Source organism: Streptopelia decaocto (genome assembly GCF_964273445.1).
Source record: "Streptopelia decaocto genome assembly, chromosome: 13".
Lineage (NCBI taxonomy): Eukaryota > Metazoa > Chordata > Aves > Columbiformes > Columbidae > Streptopelia > Streptopelia decaocto.
The window spans coordinates 1,551,381-1,576,950 of NC_138668.1; the positions used below are offsets into that span (position 1 = coordinate 1,551,381).

The 25,570-nt window shown below is 50.7% G+C and overlaps 1 protein-coding gene across 1 annotated transcript in view; it reads right to left on the minus strand.

The window, feature by feature from the left end:
• The window catches only part of ADAP1 (ArfGAP with dual PH domains 1), a 53,200-nt gene extending 34,572 nt beyond the window's left edge, over positions 1-18,628 (minus strand). Inside the window, exons 1-3 of the mRNA XM_082064259.1 lie at positions 18,297-18,628; positions 9,381-9,511; positions 7,696-7,787 (exon numbers count right to left, since the gene is read on the minus strand). Coding sequence (XP_081920385.1) covers positions 7,696-7,787; positions 9,381-9,511; positions 18,297-18,381 — 308 coding nt within the window. The 5' untranslated portion in view covers positions 18,382-18,628. The remainder of the gene's footprint in view (positions 1-7,695; positions 7,788-9,380; positions 9,512-18,296) is intronic.
• Between the last annotated feature and the right edge of the window lie 6,942 nt (positions 18,629-25,570).

Genomic DNA, 25,570 nt, shown 5'->3' on the forward strand with positions numbered 1-25,570 from the left:
GTGCCGCTCTCCCAGCTCACAGCGAGCGCTTTCCGACAGCTCACACGTTCTTCCCCTTTCCTCAGCATCACAAACGCAGGCTTTTCAGCAATAATTTCCCAAAAAACCCAAGATACAGCAAGGGCAGCCCACGCTCAGGACAACTCAGTGCAAGGCCGGTAGCTGCAGCTTCTGCCGCAGTGGTTATTTATAGAAAGCAGAACGACTCCAGCAAAGAAATCGAAACAAAAACCCAACAAGGATGGCGAGGAGTCCGGCATCTCCCCTCCACACAACAGAGAAGCTGAGCAGGGACTTGACCACGCTCACTATCACAGACTGAAGGCAATCCTGCCACTAAAATCTGCTTTTGAGTCCGGGATTACACCTGGTTTCACTGGCATGGCGTGGATGAATTTAAACAGGAGCAGGAATTTGCTCTGGTGTCTCTAGGATCTGAGAGCAGGGCCCATCCAGAGGTCCCTCAACCCTACAGCCTCTCCACCATTTTCGGTGGACTTTGGGTCTGATCTCCATTTCATTTGAAGTATGCCTTTAGAGGGCTTTTAAATATCTGTTGCTGTGTTTTAGCTGAAGTGTATTTATGGTTGGACTCGATCCTGAGGGTCTCTTCCAACTGAAATTATGCTATAATTCTGCCAAGGTGAATATGTGTGCAAATGACCTGGGGTGGACATCATGCACCGAACACAGGACTCTCCATCAAACCCCCCCACTTCGATTTCAACGGGAGTTCCGTGAACAGAAAGGACAGTGGCAATAACATTACAGTATTTTATTGCATTTCTAGTGATGGGATAATGTAGCAAATACACCTTTTGCGTTTGTCGGAAAAATATAAGTGCATCATTCCTAAACTGCAGAGATGCACAGCTTTCAGGATCCACTCCAAAAGCTTTAACAGCCCACCTAAAGTCTGGCGGGCTGCTGGCTACAGGGAATGTGTCATTTTTTTAGCAATTAGAACAGAACCATCTTTGTAACTATCAAGATAAAAATCTAGACGCAAAATAAAATAACCAAAAAACCAACCAAACAAAAATGAAGAAATAAAACCCTAAGGAAAAAACATATTTCCGACAGAAAAGGGAAAATTCATCCTCCGAATGGAACAGGACGGGGCTGCACTGCGGAGGCTGCGGGTCCACAGGCTGACAAAGCGCCGCCAACACCAAGAGCTCCAAAGCTCATTTTAGGTACTTGTTTGCTTGCCTGGCCACCCACATGAACACAAGTGTTCTCTGTCAAAGGACCAGCAGGAAAGGTTTCAGAAGAAGCCAGTTTTAACTTGGTCCCATGTACTCAAAGCCCTTCATTGGCAACAATAAACACCACGGGAAAAGCCGTTCAAGCAGTTTAATATTAAACTGTGGCTGCATGGCTCCATCACACTCTATGGAGGAGTGCTGGCCAGAAAATCTATAGTCTCCAATTTATTGTTACCCAAGACCCTCAGCTGGGCTGGCTTTGCTGGGGCTCACTACAGCGCACACCCCACCAATGGTACATGGCTTTTGGAGACGTACGATAGTCAAGAAGCTCCAGCCAGAGGTGAAAGTGGCCCAAAAGACATCAAACACGGACGGCTACCAGCCTCTGATTGCATCCTTGTGAGCCACCATCGGATCCAACAAAGAGAAACGAAATTAATGTCATCCAGGAGCACCATTTCCAAAACCCAAATTTGTAGCTTCTGGAATTTGTCAGAGGTTTTTCCAGCACTAAACAATCTGCTTTCCACAGGCAGCTCTGCGGACCCGGCTATGCCAAGTTTCTGTCAAACAACCGTTTTAAGGAAATTTTAAGGAAATTTTAAGTCCAAGACCAAATTTTTGCTCAGACTGCAAGGAGGGCCACTGCGGCGCGGACTAAAAGCCCATCGAGCTTCACGCCCTGCCTCCGCATGTTTTCCTATCTCGTAAGTCCTGGCTGTGAGGACTTGCTTCTAAAAGGCTTTGTGGAGGCATAAGGCAACTGGGGGGCTTCTTCCAAGTGCGATGTGCATCGCCCTGGCTTGCAGAGCCCCGGGAGCTATGTGCCACACACCCCCCAAGACCGGCGGCCAACAAAAGGCTTCTGGAGGAGACCAAAAAGGCAGGATTTGGGGCTGTCAAGGCATATTCAAATCCATAACGCAAGATTTTTTTAAGTTAAAGCTGAATTTGAGTATACGAAATCACAACACACGCAGTTAAAACACTAATCAGTTCCTTTTTTGTTTGGTTGTTTTACATGCATGGTCCAGTCCACCACGACGCTGTTTCAGAATGGTTAAACACAGATTAAAAGCACGCAGGAAACAGCCTGTGTTGGTACTATCTTAACCTTGTAGCAATTTCTTTTGAAAATTAAAGGAATTGATATGAATTAGCAGGCTTATGAGCTAACAACAAATTAAAAATGAATAACAAGCAGAGCAGACCCCGCGGGTGGTTTGGACCGAAGGAGCAGGCAGATCTCAGGCACTGAGCTGACAGCAGAGAGATGCTTGGGCAGAGACCTCCCAGGGTTGTGTGTCCAGCTGGAGCCACCACAGGAGGTTCCACCACTCGGGAACAGTTAACCTTACCCCTCTGGACATGTAGCATTAAAGGAGCTTATCTATAAAGTACCAGCAAACAGAGGAGATAGGTGAGAAGTTTGCATCCTTGACCATTATTATGCCCCGTGCATGGGAGGGGAGGTGGCCAGACTGACCTTCAGACACCAGACTGAGGTGGTGGGCTTGGTATCTCCTCTACCAAATGAACCAAACTTTAAGTGATAAAGTACGCAAAAAAATATCCAGGGATTTACTACACAATTTTCTCTCTGCACATTTTAATCACACTGCAATACAATGAGCCACTTCTGCTAATAACTGTTGTTCTTCAGATGACTATACAGATGACTCTTCCAAGATGTGAACCTCACTGGGATACAATCTTAGTCTATGACTGATGCCTCATCTCATTCCAGATAAGACAACCACCCAGTACAACTCATACGATTTCATTCTGCCCCAATTTTCCTACCAAAGTACTCAAATGTACTGGCAGTCAGTATATTTAAGTGTTCTGCATAAGGAGCAGATGCAGCTCCCACTTATCCAGGCCGAGAGAGGGGAGCAGAGCAACGCACTGCAGCTCCTACGCAGCTCTGCAGAATGATGCTCTGTGTTCCTGAATCAAGTAAAAGGCAACAGAAAATAACATTAATTATTGGGCAGGGGCATGGATGTACTTCCAGTCCTGCAAAAGCCCAGCAAGGGCTTGTCTCCATCTTCTTCTATCAGATTTCAGTCGAGCACACGGCTGAACAAAGCCTTTTTCCTTTGCTTTTACTCAAAAGCGATGCCACCTGTTGCTCGCTGGTGACTCAACCCTCAGGCCTGTGCTTGCAGAGTATCTGCCCCAGAACAGGCTGGTTTACAGCGCTCGGCCGGCTGCCGTGGTGTACAAAGCTGGGCCGGGACCATCCAAAGAGGGTTTTTGTGGTTCAAGTGCCTCACCCAAGGCTTTTCGGGCCAACACTGTGGTGGGGCAGGAACATCCCGGACTCTGGGATTCATCTCAGCCTCAGGGACTCCCCAGCGGTGCGGAGCTTGGCTGCCCTGCTCGCTGCTCCTGCTGCTCAGGCCAAGCTGCTGCAGACAGGAGATGAGAAGAGAAGAGAGGAGAGGGCAGAAGGGGATTTCTTTTTGTTAGGGTTTTTTTTGCCTATGCACAGCTGGTAAGTTTTCCCTGGGCAATTCCAGAGCACCCCTCCAACTTCTATAACCTTTGCCAAGTGTCTGACAGAGCCAAGAAGCCACAATGGGGTTTCTGGAGGATGGAGAAGCCAGATGCAGCAGGCAAACACCACATATTTTCCAAGCAAACACAACACCATAAGCAAGAAGAAAAAAGGACAAGCTGGCACTGGAGCGCTTCTTCCCCCTTGCTCTAAACTTCGCAGGTCTTCAAGCAACCAAAGCAGAGGGATTCCGTATGAAGCATTATAAAATGATGCTTCGAATGACCGAGCAGCCTGTCCTTATGACAGCTCGTACGTTAGCATCCTGCCACGCCAAGTCTGAGAGCAGCTCCCACAACGCGTGCCCCGCCGCTGCAGCTGCCCAGCACTGGTGCTTGCAATTAGAAGCACCAAAACCTCTTGATGCTGCAGAACGTGGGTCGGCACACAACGGCACGGTGCCAGCGGTAACCGGAGGTGCCATCCATCGCCACGCTACCCGGGACTGAGAGCTGGGAACGCTTCGTGCTGTTGCAGTGACTGGACTGCAGCGAGGCGGGGAGAAAGCTAAATATATATCCCTTTAAAAAGCAGCACTCCCCTGCTCTTGTTTAGCGTGTATTTGTTGAAAGGCACAGAGAGCCTCTAACCAGAGAAAGAAAAATACAACCTGGCACATCATCCCCGAGACGTTCCCAACACACAATGTACCCACAGCTGTTTACACTGCAGCGGAGTCTGGAGATCTGTTACTGCAAGGGTCACGTCTATCCCGGTGCGCCCGGCTGCCGTGGCAGAGACCTGGCAGTGCCGGCCCGAGAACTCCCAGATCAGGGCATCCAGCCTGAAAACTGTCCCTGTGCAAAACAGCCACAACTTGGTGAAGGGTTTGGAGGGGAAGCCCTATGAGAAGTGGATATAGTCACTGGGTTTGTTCAGCCTGGAGAAGAGGAGGCTGCGGGGAGACCTCATGGTCTGCAGCTTCCTCACCAGGGGAGCAGGAGGGGCAGGTGCCAAACTCTCCTCTCTGCTGACAGTGACAGAGCCCAGGGAATGGCAGAAGATGTGCCAGGGAGGGCCAGTTGGACATGAGGAAAAGGTTCTTCCCCCAGAGGTGCTGGACACTGAACAGGCTCCCCAGGGAGGTGTCACGGCCCCAACCTGACGGTGTTCAAGAAGAGACTGGACAACATCCTCAGACACACAGGGTGACCTGTGGGGTGTCCTGTGCAGGGACGGGAGTTGGACTCCATGATCCTGTGGGCCCCTTCCAACCCAGCACATTCTATGATTCTAAATTGGGTCAGAAATTGGTCTTCCAGCCACTTGCAGGAAGATTAGCCTTGCCTTATCCTCCCAAACAATAAATAAATCACAAAAGAGAAACAACAACAACCAAAAGAACCTTAACCCTCCCAGTCCTGGTTACAAGCCCAGCCATGAGCCTCTCAGTTGGGCATCGGGAAGGGCTACGGACGGAGCGGCCGCCCCAGTGCCAGCGCGGTCCCTCTGTGCCCACGGCCGCGGGGCTGCGGCTGGAGCTCGGCCACCATGGGCCACAGTGCCAGCGTGGTCCCAGGGCTGTGTCCAGAGCTCGGCCACCATGGGCCACAGTGCCAGCGTGGTCCCAGGGCTGTGTCCGGAGCTCGGCCACCACGGGGCACGGCTCCCCGGAGCACCACTGCACCGCGCGGGAAGAGAAATAGCACAGCGGCAAAGCCTGAGCTGCATTATCAAAGGAAGCCAAAACAGCCCAGCTCAGAGCGAACCACAGACATCTCTGCCAGCCCAACAGCAGAAGAAATGAAAACGCTTGTGGTTTTTAAGCTGAGCTGCAGGGCGAGCTTTCGCTGTCCCTCAGCCTGAGCTGTGCAAGGAGGGTTGGGTGGGATTTGCGCCCAGATCTCAGGAGCCCCCACGCTGCAGAGGGACCTGCCCCACTTCCAACCGGGCTTCCCCAGCACAAGCAAGGACGGGGCATGGAAAAGAGCCAGGAGTCTGCTCCTGGGAAAGATTTAAACACCTTGCTATCAGATAGGCCTCTGCCCTGTAAGGACAAAACAAAACAGCAGCTAAGGCTGGAGTTCAACATCTAATTGAATTTAACTGTGACTTAGAAGTAAACTAAATTAAAAACCCCTAGGACAGTGTCTCTCCTACCAGTGATGAGGTGAAAAATGTTGCTTCTCCATCCTTAACATCACAAATACATGCAAGTCGCAAAACGGCACAGCCAACTGCTGGGATTTTGGAGCTCAGTGACATAAACATGGTACTGGATCCTCTCAGGACCACGACAGGTCAGGAGGATGGTCTGTTCACCACGGGCAGCATCCACCTCCCAGCAGCTGACAGAGCCAGCAACTCCTCCGGCCACCTGGGGAGCATGGAGAGAACATGGGACACAAGAAGCTAAGGAGATGGACACGAGATGCTAAGGAGATGGCAAAGGAAATAAGCATGAATAACTCTCTGCCAAAAGAGAGACGTTATCGGTGATTTTCCTTCTGTAGATGCACCATCTTAAGAAGTGCAACTTATTTACTCAGCAAGATGCAAGAAGCAGTTGATGCAGGGGGATGAGAAGGATGCTAGAGCCAACTGCAAGGGGCACCCATGGGGATGTTGAGACACACATCATGAAACTGGCCACCCAATCCTGCAGTAACAGGGGTGATGTGCCCTTGGACTGCCTGCTCTGCTGGTCAGGGCACAAACAGGCAGGATTCTGTGCATGGAGACGGGTGGGTCAATGTCACACCAGAGGCTGCAGGAAAGTCAGAAGCCTCTGAACAGCAATTGTGTCATCTGGGTGTGGACAGACAGGAGCAGGTTTTGTCCTTGACTGTCACAAGGCCAGTCCCCCTGGCCACCTCCTCCAGGTCTGAGATATCATTTTTCCATGAGTCCTTACTAAATCACAGCCCTGACTTTGCAGATCCTTATCCGCACAACCACTTCTGAGACCCCATTTTTCCTTGAGAAAAATAACCTTAGCAAAATAACCACGACACACTCGGAGCGCCCCTCCACAATACACAGCGGCTTTGCCACTCCTCAAATCATTTCTGCATTCGCAGGAAGTGAAGAAGCCGCTGCCAGAAGGCGTTTTAGATTAAAACCCAGATCTGGGAACACTGCATAAATAGATGGGGTTTTTATTGTCAGGCCAGGCAGTGCTGCTCACACCTGGGCCTTCCCAGATTTACCATTTGAGTATTTTCAAATACTCAAATACTCAGGTCTTTTGTCTTTACTATAAAAGGCTTTTTGCATGATGCGGGAAGACAATAACTCTTCCTAATAGCTATTACAAGAAGACCAAAAACTATAGATAGACATCTCAAGGACTAGCATCTGTATTCATGACCCCTTTGGCCCACCTTCAGTATTGTTTGGGATTTGGGGAACACAGCAGAGCCCTCCTACTCAAAGGCTTGTATCTCATGCAGCTCCATTGGTCCTCAAAGTCTGCCCCAGCTTACTTGGAAGGTTTATGCTGTAGGAGAGACAGTATATTTTCCCCTCATCTTCACAGAGGATATTATTTGCCACTTTGGAAGAAAAAGAAAATCCACCATGTTGGCACTAAACCCCAGTATTTTTGTATTCCAAGTAACCTGGCACCTCACACAGCAGATAAACAAGTTCTGTTTTGACGGAGGAGCATCTGAAAAGGCAGAGGAAATCAATGGGTAGAAATTGAGGTTTTTGTAGCTTTACAAACTTGGAAGAGTCTGGGGAACAGACAAACTATTGACTTCCCTGCATCATCTCAACCGTGCTGATTAAACAGGAACCCACATGCAGTATAAGCTCTACCATATGTGTGCAGAAGAACAAAGATTTTTCAGAGCCTTTTATAAACAAAACCTCCTTTGTGGCTAAAATAAAATACGTATCGTGCTAAAATTAAAGGATTACAGACGCTGCAGCTGCACAAAAAATAAATGGTGTTTACCAGCAAAGGTATTTACTTACTGACAGTCGAGAAATGTTGGCTTGTAATAAAACGGTGGCAGTTTGGATTCATATTTTGCTTTTGCTACATTGTTTCCATTCGAAGCCATAAACTGGGAAAAAAAGAGGAAAAAAACAGAAAAAAGAATTTACAATGTTAACAGTATTTTCCCTTGTCCTCTTCTGATTGTTGAAAGTAAAAAAGTTATTGGGATGCGGCCTCTGTTCTCTTACTGGGGTTTCCCCAGGACTGTGCACAGAAGGGATGCTGCAAAGGCTGTGCCTGCAACCCAGGGCTCAGAAATTAATACTGATTATTATTGCCAGGGCTCCCCCAGCTTAATACGGTGCTGGGGACGTGGGTCTGTGTCCCGGTCGCATGCGCACGATCCCCACGGCAGCAAAAGGCAGCGCACGGTGGCATTTCCACTCACAGGCACGGGGACAAGGTGCCTCTCGGGGATTCCCGCACAGAAACTGGGCAACCAGAAGGCAAAACCCAACGCTAACTTGAAATCTCCAACCAGAAGGCAAAACCCAACGTTAACTTGAAATCTCCAACCAGAAGGCAAAACCCAACGCTAACTTGAAATCTCCGTGTGTTACGGCTCCAGCAAGGTAATAGTCTCCGACAATACGCCCTTTGCTTTGGATCACATCACTTTTTCCAAAAGAATAGTTTTCTTTTCCAAAGCCAAGCCAGCCGCCTCAGAAAGGAGCATTCAAAAGAAACTAATAAATAGATAGATTTTTTTAAATTCTGTGTGCTCCTTTCCTTCTGAGCTCTTATAAAAACGGCCAGTCGAGAACAATGCAAACAAAACCACGTATTTCCCTATTCATGCATTTTATTTAGTGAAAATACTTCACAAGGGTAAACCCCTATCCTTTTCCAGGCAGCCACACTGAATATGTTTTATCTTGTATCAAATGCCAAACTCACAAGCATAACAAACAGCTAAGCTTTATTTTTTTTGACCCTTCAGTTACTTCTCATTATTTTTATGGTTTTGAGCTTCTCTGGTTTGCATATTCAATCTATTTAAAAAACAAAAATCACAGAAGGAAAAGCCCATGCAAGACAAAGGTTTCCTTTCCTCGTAACACACAGGACTCCATGGGCTGCGGCTTTCAGACAAACCTCAAACCTACAACATCCAAGATAAAGATCAGTGACTGGTATCGTTCTTCATGCCTATGAAGACACCAACCAAAGCGTACGGGTTTCCTGGGTAGCCTTGTCTTTAGCAACATCACGCAAACCTAGGCAGGGCTGTTGCATAAATACAGGGAATTTATACCGTGAGGGTTCAGTTCTTCAACATGCAAGTTCAAGAGTCTTCAACACGAAGTGGAACAAAGCCAGAAATAGCTGAGCCGGGCAGGGGTGGCAAACTAGAGGTTTAGTCTAGTCTACCATCTAGTCTAGGCTGGAGGTAACATGAGCAAGAGAAAGCAATTCATTTAAAATCAGTAATTTCTACACACTCTAATTCATGTTTTTACAGGTGTGGGGGAAACCCTCGCAACTTCTTCATGAAATGGCTCCTCCATTTTTCCTTTGGCATCATGGACCTCATTCCGAGTCGGGAATTCTCTAGACATACTTTCTGAAATCATCTTTAGCACGGCCCCTGTTTTACAGCTTTGCTGATAAAACGCAGTGACCCAAACTCGCTGGTATTTCAAGGCTCAGGTGCACGTACCTCCACTTGAGCATCGTCCCAGTCATCCAGACGGACAGACTTCACTTTGCTGACCTGGGGAATATTGCGATGGATTCCTGAACAATTCAGGCAGATGAAGATCCCCAGGCTGTGGGATGCCCAGTCCGGCTCTGAAGCAAGAAGCAAAGAGAGAATTGCACTTGACTGCTCTATTGATTCAGTGCGGGAGGAGGGAGACATGGGCCAGCTCAGCATTCACCAGGGCAGAGTTCCCTGGTTCTAAAGGTATCAAATAAATACACAAGCAAAATACAGATAGGACTTAGTTTATACTGATAGTTATGCCAATTACACTAAAAATCAACAGATTTGCAACCTCAAGTGCAGCAGTTATTCACAAAAACAAAATATACAGACAACTGCATATGCCCAAAACCTCCAAAACTCACCCCATGCTCACCCAAGGAGAAGAGGTGAGAGTCCACCTTTCATCAGCAAATCACACCCAAGCACTGAGAAACTGCAGAATTGAAACAAACAGCTCATGGAAACCACTACGCTGCTCCCTTACCTTGCTGTTCTGGGGCTTTGGTGGGTTGGTTTGGTTTTTGTGGGGTTTTGCTGTTATGTTTTGGGTTGGGTTTATTTTGTTGGTTTTGGTTGGTTGGTTTTCGGTTTTTGGGGATTTTTGGTTTGGTGTGGTTTTGGGGTTGGATTGTGGTGTTGTTTTGGGGTTGGGTTGTGGTGTTTGTTGTTTGTTTTGGGGTGGGTTGTGGTGTTGTTTGTTTTGGGGTGGGCTGTGGTGGTGTTTGGTTTGGGGTGGGTTGTGGTGGTGTTTGGTTTGGGGTTGGGTTGTGGTGGTGTTTGGTTTGGGGTTGGGTTGTGGTGGTGTTTGGTTTGGGGTTGGGTTGTGGTGGTGTTTGGTTTGGGGTTGGGTTGTGGTGGTGTTTGGTTCGGGGTGGGCTGTGGTGGTGTTTGGTTCGGGGTTGGGTTGTGGTGGTGTTTGGTTCGGGGTTGGGTTGTGGTGGTGTTTGGTTTGGGGTTGGGTTGTGGTGGTCTTTGGTTTGGGGTTGGGTTGTGGTGGTCTTTGGTTTGGGGTTGGGTTGTGGTGGTCTTTGGTTTGGGGTTGGGTTGTGGTGGTGTTTGGTTTGGGGTTGGGCTGTGGTGGTGTTTGGTTTGGGGTTGGGTTGTGGTGGTGTGTTGTTTTTCTGTTTTTTTTTCTTACAGTGGGAATGCTCCACAGATGCACTCTGCTCCCGTACCACGGCTGCCCAGCAGCACAGGCTCCATCCCTCCATCCCTCCATCCTCCGTGCCAGGAGGTTTCCAGCCCCGGCCTTACGGCAAAGCGCTGCCAGTGGCAGCTCTGTGCTTTCTCTGAGCAAAACCACGCGCTGTTTACAGCCCCGAGCTGACGTCTCGCACAAAGCACTTTCAACACGAGCCCTTCGCCTCCAAATTCCTCCTGGGCAGAGGCATTGCCTGCGGGACGGGGACATGGGGAGCACCCGGAGGAGGGCAGGGGCAGGACACATCCACCAGTGTCCCTGGCGCTGCCTCGCTAATAAAGCCCATACAGGGATCTTTGTTTGAACTCCGACTAGCAAATGTCAGCGTCTGCTGTTCCAGCTGCGCCCCAGCAGAAAGAGCTTCCGTGCAAGTCACAGGCTCAGCCACTAAATCCTCGAGACGGAGGTCCCCTCGGCCCACCCTCCCCCAAACAGCACGGGTGCGAACCCGCGGCCGCCCCATCACATCGGGCTGTCGAGGGGTAAGGGCAGATCTCCCCTTCTTGCAAACCACCATAATCTGTTTATTCCCCCGCAGTAATTACACTAAACGCTCGCTCCTCACAGCACAGCAATTATTTATAAGAAGCAAGGGAACATGTTTTCTCCTGCTTATCCATATTTAATGGCCTGGCTGTGGCGGTGCAGCGGGAGCCGGCTGGCGTGGGGTGATGCAGCTCCTCGCGTGGAGCACCGAGGTTTGCCCGTGGGGACTGTCACCAGCCTCGCCCAGCACACCCCAGGGAACACCAGTTCAGTTCCCCAGAGGTGGTTGTGTTCAGATATGAACCCAAGAGGTAACTGAATGGCCTCATCAGATGAGGCTGGGTGCCCAGCGAACAGAGGAGCGAGTTCCCAAGCTGTTACAAGCCCCACCAGCCAACAGGAGCTGGGACCAGCAGCTGCAAATAAAGGTGTTTTTTTCCTGTTTCACACGGTCTCCCATCTTTGTGAGACCCTGATGACTACAGCTCAGGCCTGGCAAATACGAAACCAAAGATTGCTGTCAGTTATTGGCAACAAAAATTCAGAGTTTTGCACGCCCATGCACATTTCTGTGCTTTAGCTCCTCGCGTTGTCCTCTCCCATCTCTAAACACGTGGCTGTAACCAAGGTCTGGGACCTGCCAAACTTCCTACTACAAAAATATTAATAGTCCAAAGGTACAGCACTGCTGCTCCATGGTAGCCCAGGACCAAAGGATGCAAGACAGGCAAGGTTAAAGCATCAAGTGTCTTGCCAAAAACATCTATCTCTGACTTCCATGCAGAAAATCAGGCACAAAGAAGGGTGAGAAGGTCAAGAGGAAAGGGCGACCACGGAGCAGCAGCGGCGGTGAGGAAGAGGGAGCCATGGCAGCAAAGTTTGGAGCCGGGTCTAACGCGGCCACCAGCTCCCGGAGCTCAGCGCAGCTCCAAACCTTCCCGGTGTGATGAGATCTGCTCCAAGCAAGGTCCACCTTGCTGCTAGACACTCCAACAGCTGGAGCACGCTCTCTGCGCTGGACAGCTGAGAACTTCAGTGATTTTATTTAAGCCGTTCTATCTGGCCAGGGCCAAAAAAGTGCACCAAAATGGTGATATATCATAATCTGGGTATTGCCCAAAAGAGATGATTTTTCCTAAACCTCCAGAGTTTCAAGTGAACAGCAGTGAAGCCTAATGAAAACTTTCCAGCACACCTAAGTTCCACACAAATGGCTTTATTGCATTATGTCAAGCCAGAAGGAATAAAAACTAACAAGGAACAAGGGGAATTTTAAACCAAATACACCATTCTGAGTGCAGAAATTCTCTTATCCTTCGGCATCATGGCTCAAGAACAACCAACCTTCTCTGTTCAACATGGCAGAGACCTCTAGTCGCTTATAAACAGATTATGACTTTGGAAATAAAAACCTGATGCAACTTTATTTTACAAAATTCAGAAGTTAACTCCCTCGCCCAGCTCCTTTTGCCATCACAAGCCCCAGGAAACCCAGCCTAGAGAATAATGAGCTCTGCAGCTTGAACCCAGCGTTACCGAGAGTAAGAACAGCCCACGGAGGGAAAAACAAAGGCTGGACCCGGAAAAATAATAAACAAGAAGGATCAACGTAAGACATAGGACAATTCATACAAACCAAACTAAGAGAAGATTGAAGGTGAGATGGATATATATTATATTCTGGATTCCCGTATCCAGAATATAAACATAAGGTTTCAGTTTGAACACCCCTAGATGCCACCAACCCAAGTAAATCACATACTGTAGGGCAGCAGCAGCCTCAGAGTAGCCACAAAACAAAGGCAACAGCTCAGAGTCCCAACATTTACTCAGATGCCCCAGCTTCACCTTCTGCCTCAAACCGCAGTTATCACCATATACAGCACAGGACATGCTGACCAAGACAAATATATCCACAAGAACATCGCCAATACATCCCCAGCACACAAACCACGGCCAGACCCTCAATGAGCTGCCTGGCTGCGGCCCCACTACCCAATTCAAATCCTGATCACTCTCCCCTGTTTGAGCTGATAAAGACTCATTAGAGGGGAGAGCAGGACCCCTCCAGGTAGGCAAAACCTTTTTGACCCTGCACTGGAGAGGTAACTCGTGCCCTAGGACACGGGATATAATCATAAGGATTCTGTGCAATCAACACAAGCTAAAAAAGCCTTTTCTCTTGTCGCTCAGCTGCAGCTGATTTCCTAAATTCCCCAGCCAGGAGAACCTCATGTTCACCACTGAAGTTCTGTTGCTATTTACTTTGAGGAAAGATTAGGAGGTTAATAAACAGACCTTGGTCATGCATGTCTAAAAATAACAATAAAAGACATTAAAACCGAAGCCAAACAGCCTCCCACCAACACTCCTCTCTAAGTAGGAACATTTTTCAGTGGAGGCACTGAGGTTGCCAAGGTCTCTCTGTTCAGCTGCAGGTCTCAGCAGCCCCCTCTGCTTGCTGCCTGCAGCCCACGGCCGAGCCCGGGCACCGGGCTGAGCGGAAAACACCAGCGCATTAAACCTCCTTTGTTTCAAAAAGCCCTTTTTCCCTGCAGAAAGCAGCATCGAGCAAAACACGGCTGCTATGGGGAAAAAAACCCTTCTTATTCCTCCACTCCGCTTATACCCAGAAAGAAGGGCTGACAAATCCCCGGGGGAAAAAAAAAGAAATTAAAAAAGGCAAAAAGCAAACCAACAATATTTAAGTGTGAGGACAATGGAGGTGCAGGAACAAGTTTCCACTTTTAGCTCGAAAACGAAAAGCCCGTTTCACGCCATTAGAGCGACGAAGCTCTGGAACAGCTTTGCAGTAGGAGGTAGTGGGGGCACGAAGAGCGCGGTGCGAGGCTGAGCCCATCGCTCCCGGGGACGCCGCGGCGGGTGACAGCACCAGCACGGCCCGCTGGCTCGGTTGTCCTCCCTGCCTGTGCTTTTAGGACCGGCGTTTAGATATGAGAAGGTTGAGATCAACTCCTTTCCGTGCCCTCTTTAATCCTGAGCAAATCAAGCCATCCCCCAGCACTTGTGTTTCCCTCTAATCATCACCCTCGCTTCATGAAGTCAAGGGGATGGAAAAGCTTCACCTGCTTTAGAAAGAAGATGATGCTGGGCCTGTGGGGGTGGTGTTTACAACCACCTCCGCCACACACCACCCACCCTCACACTTACACCAAAACACCAAATCTGCTCAGTTCTGCAGCCCAAAGCCCCAACACCTGCCTCCCCTCCATCGCGCCTTCTGCTCCTCCTCCATCCCACGTCACCCGAGCCTTGGGCACAGAGGCCGATGTCACCCGGGGTCTGTGTCCCAGCGGTGCATCCCAAATAAGAAAGAGGAAAACAATAAACACAAGGCACATGCACTGCTGCTGGAGGGTTTAAATCGCAGGATGGCTTTGATGGGATTCCCACTCCCATCTTCAGCGCCTCACTGTCCTCCTACAATGTAAAACCATCTCTGTGGAAACACAAGCCTAAGTGATAGAAAAATGGAGTGAAGAGAGAAATGCTCAAGGTCTGGTTATGCCCCGAGATAACCATCTGTCTCGTGATGAGAGGAAAGATTGCCCGAGACAAAGGATCATTTAGGAAAAAGAAAGAGAAGGCTGAACTGCCACATTAGTCTTGAAGAAAAAAGGATTATTCTAATACATTGAGAGCCATTACACGCCAGCAATTCAGCGAGATTGCTCAGTTGGCACTTTAGCATTTACCATGCTGTCCTGGCTGTGCAAACACATCTTCAAACCCACCAAAACAAACACACTGCAAAGCAGCATCTAGGACCCCGACTCCAGCACAGCGTGTAATGACAGGAGACATCGCGTCCCAGGTGACGACTTCATTACAGCCACTCCTGCCCCACAACGCAGTCTCAACGATGGAGCCAATGCAACCTCATTATTCATTACAGACAGGTGACATCTTTGGACCTAAACATTTTTTTTAATGTTCAAAAATAACCTTTCATTGAAAATGATGGCTTTATAAGGATACAGTTAACAAAAAACTTAATGAGAAGCTTTAAAATAAAAACAAACAAAACCTACAAGTGAAAAATGTAACCTCTCAGGTTTTTTCTTCCCCACTCTGATGTTCAGTTTCTACTTCAGCATCCTTTCTGCATTCCCAGCTGCCACGGCCAGGGCCACCAGCAGCCTTGTTCCCCCTACCTGAGACATCCTCCCAAAAGCCGGGAGCATTTTTGGAAGCTCTTCTGTTGCACAAGATCTTTCTACCAGATGCGCCTGCCGGTCCCGGGCAGACACAGCTCTGACCTTCCTGACCATCACACTCCACGCCACGGTCCGCCCAGCTGCGAGCGCACAAACCACACGCGTCCCGAAGGCAGCAGACTTGCGCGTAGGACTCGGCCACTTATTATTTAATCCTCAATCACAATTAGGTGGCAAATTCTGCCCAGACCCAGGAACTTGGCAGGTTTTGGCTAGATGACCCCCAATGCAATGACCCTACAGGGGACAAAGTCACTTCCACAGCCCTAAAGGAAAAGCACCACCTCCCCTGATGCTCCCGGTCCACTCTGGGGTTTTATTTTCACATGGTCACAGTTCAGCCACAAGGAAGTTTGCGAGCCCTTTGGCATCAGGAGTTGGAGCTTTTGTTACACCAGCAAACCATACCTGGGCCAAGCTGTTAGTCCAGGGCCGTGGCTGCTGAGCCTCCCCCAAAGGCCAGAGCAGTGACAGAAGAAAACAACCTGGTTTTGACAGCAGGAAAGGAAAACAAACCAAACTTCCACTGACTGGCTAATTTCTGAAACAAATGTTTCCAAGAACAAAAGAAAACCCAGCTAGCTTCCAAATACACACATTAAAGTGACTAACACAGGATTTTCACCTTTATATATCTGACCCATCCTATCCTTTGTTACCCCTGAGCTAAATGGCCACCTCTTCTGCTGGATCCTGAACTAACTGGGGATTTCAGGGAGAGGAATACACCCACCTGAGAAGCAGTAACAATAAATCAGGGACCTTGACCTTTTGCTTACCCTCAGCTGTACCAGGTCAGCATGTAACAATACACACATGTGGGAAAGCACAAGCACACCCTGCTTTTCTCATCTTCAGTTCATTTCCCACCCTCCCTCTTCTTTCATCTGCACTTTATGTTCTCCGCTTTGGTACTTTTCCTCTATAGAGCTGTCCACCCAGCTCCAGCTGTCACCTTTGTCTTCTTGTGCATCCCACTTTTCAGCAAAGAACATATTTACACCCCATTCCGGAGGCTCTCTGGATGCATATCCCATGTTATCTCATACCCAGAAAGACCTGACCTGTCACACCTGCCCAGGATGAATATCAGAATTCATGCTGAATATTCTATATATGATGTACAGACAGAAGTGATGTATCTTATGTTAAGTAGCCCAGGGCATCTCAAGTTCATTGTCACTCCCAGGCAGATGAACAGATTACAGCACCATAAGTAGTTCACTAAAGAAACTGGGTTGATGAACAGAGATCCAGTCCCAGGGAAGTGATGCCGTGACAGTTCAGAAAAGAGGCTGAATGGCATTAATATAGCACATCTTGTGTTACAAAAGACACTGGCCCAAATTCTCCTCTTCGAGTTTCACATTCACTAAGACATCTCTGCATGCAAATGTCACCAAAAGCAAAAACCAGTTTTGTTGTTTTACAAGCCCATTTGGACCCTTTAACAACAACCATCATTCCCTGATGTGAGCTATTTTACAGACCTACAGCCTCATCTCCATCCTGCTGACGCTGAGAAACTTCCCATTTTGCAGGGGGAGCCTGCAAAATATATTAACACACAGGGCAAGGGAGAATTACCCCATGGATCTGAATGGCACAGGCTTGGAAATTCTTCTCTGGGAAGGAATAATTTAGACAGGCACCTATTTGCTGAACCCAAGCTGTGCTCAGCGAGGCACCTCCGAGGTGGGCTGGTCCAGTTCCACAGCAACCACAGCCCCGATGGGTGGGCACAGGCAGCGCTGCAAAGCAGCTCACACTATGCAGAAAGTTCTTTGTCCTTTCCAGCCAGGTACCCGGAGACACAGCACATCCCAAAGTGAACTGCAGTGTCCCGACATGCAGATTAGGGACATAAAACCATCGGTAACGGTGCGACCTGGATGGTGGTATCCAATAGATTTTGAAATCCCAGATAAATCAACATGCAGAAAAATAAGGCTCAGCCGAAGTGTTGGGTTTACTTTAACCTATAGAATGACAGAAGCTGGAAAAGGACACGCTTTCTCTGCATCTCTTCAGAGTCATCCTGCCCAAGCTAATACAAATTTAGGCGTTTCTAGATGGTTTGTTTTGTTTTTTTGTTTTGGTTTTCTGGGTTTTTTGGTGGGCAAAGGGTGTTTGTTTGTTGTTGGTGTTTTATTTGTTTTTTTAAAAGGAAAGTTACTTGCTATGCAATTTTCTAGGATTCTTTGCAAAGGCAGCTCCCGCCACAGCACACAGACCCTGCTCTGCAAGAGCAAAGGCTTCCCCGTGCTCACACCCAGACCAACAATCACCACGCAAAGGGAGAGGGAGATGCCCACAGCTCAGATTCTCTCCTCTTTGTATATAAAAATGACTATGGACATTTCATTTCATCCCCTTGCACAGCGTTAAGCAGGCAGGCACCCATCGATGGCACACCGGTCAAAGGTTGGTGGGCAGGATGCCCACGGCAATGCCTCTGGTTCCCCCCATCTCTTTGCTCGCTGATAGGGCAGGAGCAGTGACAAAAGTCAGCCTGTTCGCGAGGGGACACGGAGGACAAGCCGTCTCCAGCAGCACAGGGCACCCCCCGGGCAGAACCCCCATGCAGCCGGGCTAACGCCACCCGGGCTGCACTGCAGAGCGCGGGGACCTGCCGGGGATGACATCAGCGCTGCCACGGCCGGGCGAGGAGCTGGGCTGGGCTGGCAGGGGGTCCCTCAGCAGGGGCTGCTCCGCGGGTACCGCCACCGCGCATCCCCATCATCCCTCCGCCCTGCCCCGGAGCATCCCCGCTGCATCCCCTTGGGGGTACGGGGGGATGCGGGGTCGGGCCACCCCTCAGCGGGGCACAGTCCCCGCCGTGCCCGGAGAGGGCAGAGCCCCCCGCCCCGCCGCTACCTCCGTGCGGTGCCGTGCGGGCAGGTGCGGCCGCCGCCCGCGCCCCCCGCCTCGCCCCGCTCTTACCCGGGGCGGTGCAGTCGGCGCACGCCGCGTTGCCCGGCCGCTGGAGCAGCTCCACCAGCGCCTTCCTGCTCCTCTCCTTCGCCATGGGGGCGGCGGGCAGGCGGTGCGGGGCTCCGCTGGGCTCCGCCGCGGCTAAAGCCGGTTCATGGCGCGGGGCGGGGGGCGCTGGCGAGGCGGGCGGCGCGCCCGGGCTGCTCCATGCGGCCCCGCTCGCCCCGCGCAAGGTGAACGCCCGGGGGGGCCGCGATGCCGCCGCCGGGAGGGGACGCGCCGGGGCGGTTTCTGCCCTGGCCGCCTCCTCGCCCCGCCGCCACTGCTGCCGCCGGAGCCGCCCGCCCGGGCAAGGCGCCGGTTCCGCCTTCCGCAGGGCCCGGGGGGCTGGCGGCTCCAGCGCCGCTCGCCCGCGACCTCCAGCGGCCGCTCGTCGCCGGGGAGCCCCCTCCCCGTGGGGGTCCCCAACCATCAGGGCATCACATCCCCTCGGGTGTCCCCACCCCAGGGCTCTCCCATCCCCCAGCGATGCTGTCCCAGGTTTAATTTGGGGTGCCCGTGCCACGCTGCTGCCTCGCTGCTCGATTTTGGGGTGCTCACACCCAGGGGTAGGAGCCAGCATGGCAGTGGGGAGGGGGTGGCCAGGGGTCTTCACCTCCAGGAGGTAGCGGCTCGCAGCACCCCAACCCTCACTGGAAGAGGCCTCGTTGCTCGAGCGCCTTGGTGGGTTCATGAACGGTGTTTTGGGGGCATCTCTTTAACATTAGCATCTTCTGGGGGTACTTGTAAACGTGTAACTGGTACCCACCTGTGCTCTGAAACGCTCAGTTCACCCAGTCCTTCCAAGCACCTATTACCACCACCTTCCATCTCTGCATCTTGGCAGGGTTGTTCTCCAAGCATCTTCCTGCTCTTTCCACACCATTCCGTGGTGCCAAGGGACTGTCGGGGAGAGAAGACACCTCTGGGGCAGAGTCACAGCTTCCCCATGTCATCTCACGGCCTTACTGCTGGGACAGAGAGCTGTGGCCACCCATGTGTCTCAAGTCATCTATGGGTCAAGGCTTCTGTCCTTGTTTTACAAGGACTAGAGAGTGATTCAGAGGGGTGATGCGGGAAGACTTTGGCCAAGGAGGGGTTCAGAGCTGCGCCTCGCAGGCTGCTGCCCTAACACCTGCTGAAACCTTCTCAGGTATGAGCCACAGGCACTGCGATGCTGCTATGGCCTGTTTGTGTTTCATACAGCTCTGCTTATAGAAACGTTTTTGGTTTTGCAAAGCAAATCCCCCATTCAAAGCACCCATCTCTGCTTCCCCCACCAGAGCAGAGCACCCTCCTGCAAAGCTCAGCTCACACCGCTCATGGTCCCCACCAGGTTCAGCCCGCGCACAAGTGGCTGCAGGAGGAGGGCACCAGTAGCTCCTGGAAAAATCCCACAACCAAATCACCTCAACCCTGCAAACGTAGATGTGAGCAGGTTCCATGGAACACTTCGCAGGAGAAAATAACACACGCCCTTAAATATGGGCAGAATCATGACCTGGTGCATTTACAGTGCCCCCCTTGCCTTGAATACATTTTCCTAAATGACCTTTGTGTTTGTGCTGTCAGAGAAGTGACAGTAACCAAGTTGATTTTTGATGGTTTTAAACTGACACGGGACTGTTCCTTGCTGACCCTGTGCAGCGTTATGCACCACGCTGGGGTCCACTGGTTCCTGATGACTGGAAACTCATTCCCATGCTGACCAAAGGTGTAATCCCACTCACGGGCCTGTTGTGGAGAAGTGGAGCTGCTGCACCCACACCCTCACCTTCAACTTCCAAGTCACTAATATTAACCTGGAGCAGAGCACTGACTTCTATCATCCACTGAGTAAAAACACCTCCAGCACAGTGTCTTAGCCCTAATCCTCCAAACCCATGCTACATTCAGGCTTGTGGGACTGCTTGTCAGTGTAAACCTTACAAGATCAGAGCTTTACCCGAGTCCGAGCTGGGTCAGGTTTCCATTTGCACTTCAATCACAGCACATCCCCCAGCCCTCTGGCTTTTCCAGCATGTGCACTCGCTGGATTCCTCACGCAATAGCCAGGGTGCTGCACATCATCACCAACTCACCGAGGACAGGGCTGGGCGGGGGATTGGTTTTAAAGTCTCTGTTTAGCTTTCTATTAAGACTTATTGATTCTCTTAATTTTTTGTTCTCCTGGTTGCTAGGCAATCCCTCTCTCTCCTCTGCCTGCTGGAAGCCAGGGCTGCAGACAGAAATTTATATCTTGTAATCAAATCAAATATAACAGATCCTGTTGTCAAGGATGAGAGGGGAGTGCTGTGTAAAGCCAGGCGGAGCAGAGCAGGGCCAGCCAGGCTTGATCAAAAGCAATCCTCAGCAGCTATGTCCCATCCCTGTTACTCCAGACTTCACATCAGGAAACAAACAGCCTATGTGGGCAGAGGGGACACGGAGAGAGAGAGAGAGAGGGGGAGAGAAGTTGGAACTAAGTGAGCCAGAGTTGAAGATTTATTTCTGTTAATTGGAAAAAACCAAAGGCTTGATACAACCTCACATGGACGAGGGAAGGTGGCCCTGGCGGGGCGCTGGGGGCTCCTGGAGGCCAATGGGCATCGCTGCTCCGGCTTGTCCCCGTCACACCGTTCCCGCAGCCTGTGCCCGCAGGAGCCGACACCTCGCCTGCGGTTCTCCCCATGTTGTTTTCTGCGGGTACGACCTGTCAGGGAACACTTAATGAATTTGCTCCAACTTCTTTCAAAGTCTCTGGTCAAACTCTCCGGACACTGGTTGTCACTCTCATACATCGCCCTCCTTCAGATGCTCTCTGTCTCTCCGCTGCTAAGTGACTTGTTAAGTCTGATGTAATATTTTTATACTTATGCATAGAAATGCTTACATATTTATGCGTAAAACGTGTTTGTTTGTAAACACACACACTTTGAACTCAGTCTTTTCTACATCGCAAGGTTGTTGCCTTAGAAACGGATGCTATTAATGCAATTTCCCGAGGCGCTGAGCTCATCGGCAGCAGGGCAGCCTCTGGCAGTGCCAGACGCCGAGGTCGGGGCAAAGGATGCTCCGAAATTCCTGGAAATCTTCTCATCATCTTTGCCGTGACGCCCTGAAAACGCCCATTCACAACGACACCTTCTCCTTGCCCCTCCATATTAGCTCCTTCCACCCCCAGGCTGCCTTGTTTCGTTATGAAAGAGCTGCTTACACCGGTTTTCAGTTAATTTTGCATCCCCGGTGCTGAAATGGCTAAATCAGTGTCACAATCACACAAGCAAAAGGGTGTTAAACTCAACCCCTTATGCGACCCAGGAGCACATTCACAGCATCACGTGGGGAAACGTTCCAAATTCCTGCGTGAACAGCAAACCCGGACACAAGCATCAATAATTCACGCCACTGCAACTGCATTCGAGCAAAACTCTCTGGAGCAGTGGGAGGCTGGGCTGGATCCCTCGGGCTCCCCAGCACTGCGGGGGGGGCTCCTGCAGCCGGGGCTTCGTGCGAACCAGCCGCAGCGCTGGCCACCCGCACCCATGCTGAAGTTTCCACTGAACTATGGTTTCCTGTTCAGAAGAAAGAAAGAAAAATAAATACTAGAGGTTTTTCTTAAAAAAAATAATTAAAAATAAGATTATCTTCTGGGTTAACCAGTTAAATGAAGAGTGGCTGCAGCTGGGAGGGAGGAATGCCGCAGAGCAGAGAGCTCAGACCAGGACAATGAAAACCTCCTGAACTGAAAATCCAACTAAAAATCCTAAACTAAAAAGCCAACTTTCTCTGATTTTCAGCAAATTGCCTTATGGGCCCTGTGGGATTTTCTCCTGTAGGATGGGGCAAAGCACACACTGCATCTGCATGGTTAGCATGTGTCGGGCGAGTGGAAGAGGATGATGCAAGAGAAAACCATGCGAGGCTGCAGAAATAACAGAAATAACACCTGCACCTGCCCCCAAGGAACAAAATGTGTTGTACAACTCTACAAGTGCCTTGCTGCGGAGTAATTTGCAGACCAGGCTTTCACTGCATTTGCATAGTGGTTAACTCTTGCAAAGCCCAGTGTTACTGGTGTGAAAATAAGAGGAGAGATGGGGAGAGTGAGAACAAACAAGGGTGTAGAGCAAAATCTCTCTGCTGATGGATTTAAACACCATTTTTCAGGCCTGTGCAGCAGCCTGGAGCTGAGAGCTGCTCTCTTTGGCCGCACCGCAGTGGAAAGGGAAGGAAAGGAGCTCCAACCACTCCTCTGAGTCCACCTGTGGTGCGCTCAGGACGCCCGTTCTGTTTGTGCTGGGCTTGCTGCAGCAACGGCCTGGGCTGGAAATCAGGACCCGGTCGCAGGAGCTGCTTGGTTGCTCTGATGGGGTGGTTGGGAGCCAGGGGACATCCTGGAGAGCACGGGAGTAATCGATGGCTTGAGGATGCTGGATGTTTGTACGTTTGCTCTACGGCACATGGGAAAATCTCAACGCAGCAGTCCTGTTGCTGCTCTACTGAACCCATTTCAGACCATGTAAAACATGATGTGGAAGGGGCGGCTGGGGGAAGTGGCTCCACGGCAGCTCCCAGGCACCCAACTGGAGCTATGCTGATTCCTACAGCCTAATGACAGGCTCTGTTCTGCTCTCGGACAAGATGAAATTAGACAAATGAAGTCAATAATCCACCTGCACCAGTGCTAGACGACTGCTTTTAGCATTCTTTCTGATTTATGCTCATTAAAAGACGTAGACCTGGGGAAGCTCTGTATGGAGAAAGCCAACATACACGTGAAGAGATTCACGCGTCAGGTATCAGCTCCTCCAAGAAAAGTCAAAGTGCTTATTCAGAGCCACCACCAATTCAGTCTGAGTCAGAGACATCAGCGGGACAGGTTCGACGCGCACACCGCAGGGCAAGCACTTACAGTTGAAATTGCCTTTGCTCGGTTCCAATAATTTAATCTCTTCCTGGCTCAAATGTCTCATCCTTCCAGGAACAGCTTGGAGACGTTCAAGCGGCAGACGGGGCTGCGCGAGGTCCCGTTGCGGGGTGGAGATGGGAGCGGCCAACCTGGGAACCGGCGGCTGCCAGGGACCCCGTGCCAAGCGGGCGATGGAGACGCGGATGGAGACGCTGCCGGCAGGACCACAGGGCAGCGAGCAGGGGCCTGACGCTCCTGCTCTGGAAGCCTCTGCAGCAGAGCTCGAGTCCCTCAGGAAGAAGCCAAGTCATTTGAAAAGGACACAGAGGAAAAGAGACAACCGTGCAATTATAGGTCCCAGCAGCCGGTCTCGTGTCACAGGCTGCTGCCTTGAGCCGCTGGTCTGGCTCAGACATCTGAGACCACATCACTTCTCTGTAACATTGCTCAGCTGTGATCTGAATGAAGCATTAGAGGGAAACAAAGCTGTGGTTTTTCTCTAGAAAGCGATGAGAAATGATGGCCTGGAGGGAGCTGCTGAACAGCCGGAGGTGGTAACTGAACCTCCCCCCAATTAACTTTCCCCGCAGAAAGTTGAGGACCATGTCCGACCCTTCCTCTGGCTGCCGATGTGGTTGTCTGGATGTCACTGAATGCCTCCTAAAAGCTCCCACGACATCGAGATGCAGAGCGTGCTGCTCACTTATTTGTTTATTTTAGTGTGCTTTGCCAAAGAAAAATCAGCAAAGAATTAATTAACAGCAATTATTTCTAGCAACAACAGAGCAACCCTGCTCCAGCAGCCATGAAAACAACATCATGAGACTCCTGTGGCTGAAAAACCTTTAGACATTGGTACAAAAATAAACAATTTTACTGCAGGCTATATAAAGAGCCCAAGCCAGGTTGGGGAATGACGAGGGAACAGCCATTTCGATGGCGGAGGCAGAGCAACCACCCAGGTGACTTTTGTGAAGGAGTTTTAATAAATAAGCCAGCGCAAAAGCACCAACCTGAGTCAAAGAACCAGCAGGAGCAGGTTATTGCTGCAAGAGGAGGTTTACTACACCCATCGCTCTGTGTTATTAGTGCTGCTGAAGTGATTTACTGTCTGAGTCAGTCCAGCCGATTAGAGCTGTGATCTAAAGTACTACCCAGCTCTGGTTTTGGTGATAAACATCACCCCACCTGCCCATTACTTGCTAAAATAAGCTGAAATAAAGCCATCAATCCAGACATCTCTCTGCTAGAACGGATCCTTCCACCACACCTGCACGTCTCCTGCTGTGCATGCTGAAGGGTTGGAGGTAGATGTTCCAAACGCACTCTCGTTTTTCACCCACCAGCAGCCGGTGAACTCAGCAGTTCTGAGAACTCACACGTCCCCTGTCGCCAAAGCCCCGCGGTGACCTGGTTCTGGTGACACCTCTGTGCTGCACGGGCACACGCGCACGGAGGCCAGGCCACATCTCCTGCCAGGGATGCCCGTCTCCGTGCTGCAGCCTTGTAGGTGGCCGTGGAAATTCCCTATTTCCACCGGATGCTGCAGCGCAGTTTGGGGAGGGGGAACTGAACCCCACGCTCTGCTCACCTGCACCATTCACACCGGTGTCTGTGCACACAGACCGTTCACACCTGATCTGCGGCATCATCTGTGCTCTCACCACACAGATACCAGCCTGGCCTTGGGCTGCATGGACCAAATATACATATACCTTTAGATTAGATAGAAATCTGAACGCAGAGAGAGGGGGGCAGACTGATGCTGCCTTAGCAACCGCTCCGAGCGTGCACACGCGTGTCAGAGATGTGCTGAACAACAGGGGCTGGGTCGCAGCGCTGGTGGCGAGGACGAGGGTTAAGGACAGCCTGCTAAACCCACGGGCAGCACGGCATAGCTCCCACGTCCACACTACAGAGCAGAAGCCGAGGGAGGCAACCCCGGCGATGGAAGCAGCCAGCCTCGTGACACCCTGGGATTGCCTATTTGGTACTTGCTCATGGGGAGGTGAAGGCTCATTTATCAATGGGGGGTTTTGCTCCTGCTTGGTTCGGTGTCCTGAGCTACCAGCAATTTTCTCAGCACTGATCTGATCTGTAGCTTCTCTGCAATTTCTGAGTGGCAGCAGGAATCTTTTTCCCCATGTGGGTCTGCCAACCCAAAACCTGGATTCCTCGGTGCGGTGAAATCCCTGTAGCCCCCCAGCGAGCCACGCTACCATGGGGCTGCCGGAGCGACCCAGAGGGAAAACCCCACTGTGGATTGCTCACCTGAGCAGGCACGGCGTCACATCGAGTTCTCAGGACAGTCCAGTGTCCCAGGTTCTGTAGCGCTGCTGTTCTCCTGCCTTGT